This window comes from Tinamus guttatus, unplaced genomic scaffold, assembly GCF_059628265.1.
Source record: "Tinamus guttatus ecotype Peru unplaced genomic scaffold, ASM5962826v1 Tinamus_guttatus_pri_ptg000060l, whole genome shotgun sequence".
NCBI classification, from domain to species: domain Eukaryota; kingdom Metazoa; phylum Chordata; class Aves; order Tinamiformes; family Tinamidae; genus Tinamus; species Tinamus guttatus.
Window position 1 is genome coordinate 4,868,836 of NW_028288594.1, and position 5,648 is coordinate 4,874,483.

The 5,648-nt window shown below is 65.6% G+C and overlaps 1 protein-coding gene across 1 annotated transcript; it reads left to right on the forward strand.

Moving 5' to 3' along the window:
• The first annotated feature begins 1,970 nt into the window (after positions 1-1,970).
• Positions 1,971-4,535, forward strand: CRYBA2 (crystallin beta A2). The gene is made up of 4 exons (XM_010215335.2): positions 1,971-2,128; positions 2,492-2,633; positions 3,932-4,074; positions 4,304-4,535. Exons 1-4 carry the CDS (start codon positions 1,971-1,973, stop codon positions 4,449-4,451), a joined length of 591 nt encoding a protein of 196 aa, XP_010213637.1. The 3' UTR covers positions 4,452-4,535.
• Positions 4,536-5,648: the final 1,113 nt, after the last annotated feature.

Sequence of the window (5,648 nt, forward strand, 5' to 3'; positions counted from 1 at the left end):
CCGCGCCGTGTCCCCTGTCCCGTGCAGTGGTGTCACATCGCCAGGGCTCGGGAGTCCTGGGTGCACCCAAAGCACCAAGGCATGGCCATGGCACAGAGCTGCTGCATGGGGAGATGCAGGCGGGCAGGGGAGAGGATGGAAGGGAAAGGGAGGGATGGACGTGGGAACCGCCAGGACAGGTGGGTGGATGGAGCAGGGCCGTGTCGTTTCCAGCCCACATCAGGGTGGCATTGAGGTCTGGGCTTGGAGGAGGCATCGCTGCCCTGGCTGCTGCTTAGAAGCAATGAGCATCCCTGCCTCTATCCCTGCTCCCACCAGCAGCTGCGGACACCTCCAGGGGTCCTGCTGGGCCACACACCGCTGTCCCCTGCGCAGAGCCCCCGGGGGTTACAAGCCGGGGGGGGGGGGTGTCCTGCCCCTGCCTGTCCCTTGCCAGTGCCACCAACCTCCCACGCTGCAGCCGGCTCCAATCGCTGCCAGGCTGCACCCTCTGCTGGGACCTCGAGGCATCGGCACAGCCGGATGGTGACACCTGCCACTGACACCTCCCAGGCAGGGGACAGCCAGGCCAGGGCCAAGTCTGCTCCTGGCAATGCCGTGGTACACAGGAGAGAGCCCAGATGTCCTGGCGCCAGTCCTACCTGTCCGACCAGTCCGACCCCTCGTGCCCCTCCTACCGAGAGCCCAGCGACCTGGCACCAGCTCTCTGCCTCCCGGCTCCCGCACTCATCCCTCTGCTGCCGGCACTGCTGGGCTCCCTTCGGGTGCCAGCCCCGTCCTCAGGACCCCAAGGAAGAGGGCTGGGGTCCCTGTGGGGGCTGACTTGCTCAGGACCATGCCTGGCCTGGAGGCCACTGCCCAACTGGAGCTGGGTGGTACCCAGACTCAACAAGGACTAAGCACAAGCAGCACAAGAAGTGCTGCCACCAAGAGATCCAGGATGCCATGGCCTGACAGACACTTACACTCCCTCTCATCCAGCCTGCATGGCCTCCTCAGCTTGGACTTTGTGGGGGAGTATAGGGCATATCTGCATGGCACGGTGCCGCCTCAGGCCAGACTATTCCCGCTGCCCAGAGTGCCCCACATGTGCGGCCTTGAGGGCACGGAGCCCGCAGCCTGGGCAGCCCTGTGTGTCCTGCCCGCGCGGATGTGCAGGGCACATAGGAGGGCGGCTGCGGGCTGGGGGGCCAGGCGAGCCCCGCATGCCCCTCCGCAGCCATCAGCGCCCTGGCGCTCGCAGCCTCCTGCTTCACCCTGGCACCTCCTTCCACCAGCGGCACCCTGGCAAAGGCTCCGGGCGCCCTGGGAAAGGCGGCGTCCCTAATCCTCGGGCCAAGCAGGGACGTTGTCGGGGGCAGAAAGGAAAGCGGCGCGTCAGGCCCTTTGCGCTTTGTGCCCTGAGCCCCTGCGCAAACACAGCCCAGCAGTTTCATTGTGCACGGCGCGCGGCGCGGGGGGGCCGCTCTCGCCACGCTGCCTAAGTGGAATGGACAGCGGGAGGCTGGCGCGGGCGCCCCGGGCTGCTGACGCAGCGCCCCGCCGTTGTGCACCATCGGCACTTCGCCGCCCGCCTATAAAGGCGCCGGCGCCCGGGTGCTACCAGCACTGCCACCTCCGCCTCTGTGCCCTGCAGACCAAGTAAGTACCAGGCTGTGCGCCCCGAAGCGCCCACACTGCAGAGATGCTCCCTTTGCCCCCCACACCAAGCCCCCCCCCGCCCCCGGTGCCACTCAGGGGACACTGCTGGAGGAGAGAGGTGGCCATTGCAAGTGACCCCTGAAAGTGCAGGGGCCTTTGGGGACACTGCACAGCGAGTCCGCATTCCCCAGGGAAGGGGAGGAGGTGGCCCCCATCCCGCAGGAGGGCGAGGGGCTGGCGCCAGTGGCAGGCAGGGGATGTGGGAGGGCAGAGGTGGCTGGCAGGACCCCAGGTGACGCGTGGGCTCTGCCCGCAGCGGAGCGCTCCGCATGACCAGCGAACCAATGGACACCCTGGGGCAGTTCAAGATCACGGTGTGGGAGGAAGAGAGCTTCCAGGGCAAGCGCTGCGAGTTCCTCATGGAGTGCCCCAGCATCATGGAGCGCAGCTTCCGCAAGATCCGCTCCATCAAGGTGGAGTCGGGCCCGTAAGTGCCCCGCCAGCCTCGCGGCCCCGGGCACCTTCCTCCTGCAAACCCCCTTTGCTCCCTGGATGCTATCAGGGGTTGCCAAGTTGCCAGGAGAGCTGGGTCCTTGCTATGGTGGCTGCAGCGTCACCACACAGCCTCCCTCCCCACACTGCTTACACTGTGCCTGTTTCCCCACCTGCAAAGCACAGAGGGGGTGCCTGGGGAGCTGGGCAGCCCCGGCCCTGGGGAGATGGGACCTGCCACTAGCCAGAGCCCGCCTCAGTGACAGAGCCACAGGGGTGGCAGGGGTGCCCCTGCCCTGTGCTGCTGGTCCCCGGGCTGCGTCCGGCCTCCCTCAGCTCTTTCCTCCTCTCCTTCCAGCTGGGTGGGCTTTGAGTACCCCGAGTACCAGGGGCAGCAGTTTATCCTGGAGAAGGGCGACTACCCGCGGTGGGAGGCCTGGAGTGGGAACAGCGGCTACAGGACCGAGCACCTCCTCTCCTTCCGGCCCATCAAATGCGCGGTGAGTTATGGGCGCCCGTGGGCACCGAGTGCCAGCGGCCGGAGCAGCCGTCCCGCCTGTCCACACGGCACCGGAGGGTGGCAGAGGGACGGATGGAGCGGTGGGTGACGGGCACAGGGATGCAGGGAGTGACACAGGTGCTGCAGGCGGAGGCACGAGGGACGCACGGAGCTGCTGTGGGAGCCAGAGGCTCAATGGAGGAACCATCTGACCCTCACTTCTCTGCAGCCAGGGGACGCTGAGAAGCTCTTTAGGTCTAAAATTTAGCCTGAAATGCCGTCCCGATTGCTCTTATAAACTGGCTGCTCTGTGCACTCAAGAGCTGGGGTCTCCGTGCCTCGCCACCCGCACCGTGCTGGAAGCACAGCTGGCTGCATGCCTGGGGCGAGGAGAGGAGCTGCTGGCAGGGCCCAGGGGGCTGAAGGGGCTCCTGGGGGCCGGGGGTTTGTGTCCTCCCCTGTCCTGGGGTGCCCACACCGTTCCCGTGCAGACACAGCCTCTATCGCTCCATCTGCAGAGACACTGGTGCTTGCAGTACCGGCACGTCTGCGCCTCCGAGCGGGGTCCCCCCCCAATTTTTAATAATCCCCAGGCAGATATGCTTGGGCTTTAATAAAGGGGCCACGATAAGATCACTCCTCACTGGCAGGACTGCTCCTCCGTGCAGATAGATGCGTGTGGGGGCTGGGCATGGGGGGACAGTGCGGCATCGCTCATCAGTGTCCCAACAGTTAACCCCTTGGTGCCCAGCACCCAGCAGGGCCCTGCGGAGCCGGGTGCACCGCTTGGATGGGGCTTTCAGGAGTTGCCCTTACCCTGCGGCCCCCAGCAGCAGCAGGAGCGAGGAAGCCACAGACGTGGCCACTGTTGTCCTGGGCTCCTGCCCAAACCTGCTGCCCTCATGCAGCTGCACATGAGCAGCCCGTGATGAGCAGCATCGTCTGGCGGGGCCTGGGGTTTCTTGGTGAGGGGTGCCAGGCTGGAGGACAGCCCCGTGCGCCCACAGCCCGGCTCCCCTGGGTGCCTTGGCTTGTGCCCTGGCTCCACACACCCCTCGCCCTGGGGGGCAGGATCCCTGGGGCCGTGCGGGGCTCCGGAGGGGAGGGAAGGGCCGTGGGGGCAGTGGCTGAACAACCTCCCACAGCCCAGTTCCCCCTCCTCCTGCTGCCCCTCTCCGTGCGCTGCGTCGCCCCGGCCCCATCCGCTACCCGTGTCCCCTCGCCGCCGCCTCAGCCCCCCGAGTGGAGCAGGTGGCAGGGGGGCCGCGGGCGCTGAGCCCCGTCCCGCTGCTCCGGCAGAACCACAACGACAGCAAAGCCATCCTCTACGAGGCGGAGAACTTCCAGGGGCACAAGTTTGAGCTGAGCGACGACTACCCCTCGCTGCAGGCCATGGGCTGGGGCAACAAGGAGGTGGCATCCATCAAAGTCAACTCTGGAGCGTGAGTCCTGCTGGCGCGGGGGGGCACCAGCATCCCATGGGATGGGGCATCCCAAAGGGAGGGGACTCTGTGCTTGCCACCCCTGGCCACGAGGCACCTCCATACTTCCAACATAGGGTAAAAAAGGAGGTGCAGAGGGACAGGGGCAGGAGGAGACAACGGTGCAGAGAGGAGGGGATGAGTGGGGGGCAGATTTGGCCCGGAGCACTGAGGGAGGCTGTCCCCGCAGGTGGGTGGCATACCAGTACCCAGGATACAGGGGCTACCAGTACGTGCTGGAGCGGGACAGACAGAACGGCGAGTTCAAGAAGTACAACGAATACAGCAGCCAGGCGCACACCAACCAGATCCAATCCATCCGCCGCGTCCAGCACTGAGCAGGGGCAGGGCGCGCGCCCCCCAGCCTCCGGGGCCTGCTGTGCAATAGACCTGAATCTGGTAGCAAATAAAGGCATTTGTCAAAAAAAAAAAAAAAAAGGATGCTCCTGCCTCTTCCTCCCCGCTCGGGAGCTGCAGGGCTGCTGTCACCAGGTGGGGCTGGGGGTAAGGTCACTCCTGCCCCATCCCTCTATTCCCAGGCTCTAGGGAGCGATCCCAGCTCTCAGCACCAGGAAAGACGTTTTCCTCTTCCCAGGTTGGGGTTGGACCCCTGGTCTCTTCTTGCCTGGGCGGCCTGTGTGAGGGGGTTATTCCCATCCGCTCTGGAGCTCTCACCCACAAGGCTCCTTGGAGTCTTCAGGCGGCCACGTCCACCTTGGCTGGGCGTGCTGGTCCATGCACAGGGAGCAGGGGGATGCTCTGCTCTGGGAGATGGCAAAGTACTGGCTTTACCGCGCAGGGACCCACGCAGAGAGGGAGTGGGAATTGGAGCCAGAGCCAGGGGGATTTGTTCCCTCGGTCCTTCCCTTTGGGATAAGCACGTGGCAGGGACATGGGTTACTCCTGTCCCTGTGTCTGACACAAACCAGGCGTCCAGCATGGCCAGAGTGATCAGGGCAGAGGCTGAGAGAGGGGGGAGTATCCAGGGGTGTAATGGGGGTTATGGACTCATAGAGCGGACAAGGGGACTCCGGGAGCATTGGGGATGTCCAGCAGAGAGGGACCTGCAGGGTGCATGGGGGGGCGGTTAGGGGACACAAGCAGGGGCTCCCGGGGCCGCCTGCCGGGGGTTCGGCTGCCCGCCCCGCAGCCCAGCCTGGCCACGCCAGCACATCCGTGCCAGGATCCGGCTCCGGCTCCACCTGGGCACACACTTCCCCGGAGCCCCACCCTGCTTCCCTCCTCCACCTCCAGCACCCTTTCCAGCTCTCCTCTCATCCCACTCCAGTGCCCTCCCTGGGCATAGGCCCCCATTTGCCATCCCAAGGTGCTCCCCGAGCTCAGGACATTGCCTCCAAAGGCCCAGGAGTGTGGAATAGCACCGTGTAGCTTGGGTGCCCAGACCCTGCCTGCCCACATGCTGCAGGCACCATTATTTTGGGGGCTGTGGCTACCTCAGAGGGGTCCTGGAAGGACTGACCTGGGGGGGTCTCTGTCCCCTCACTAACCATGTGTGTGTCCTTGCACCCAGAGCT

Excerpts from the sequence above, each read along its gene's own strand:
- CRYBA2 (XM_010215335.2), top strand. The coding sequence starts at position 1,971 with ATGACCAGCGAACCAATGGACACCCTGGGGCAGTTCAAGATCACGGTG. Across the intron at positions 2,634-3,931 it reads TCCGGCCCATCAAATGCGCG|AACCACAACGACAGCAAAGC; the intron begins GTGAGTTATGGG and ends CTGCTCCGGCAG. Across the intron at positions 4,075-4,303 it reads ATCAAAGTCAACTCTGGAGC|GTGGGTGGCATACCAGTACC; the intron begins GTGAGTCCTGCT and ends CTGTCCCCGCAG.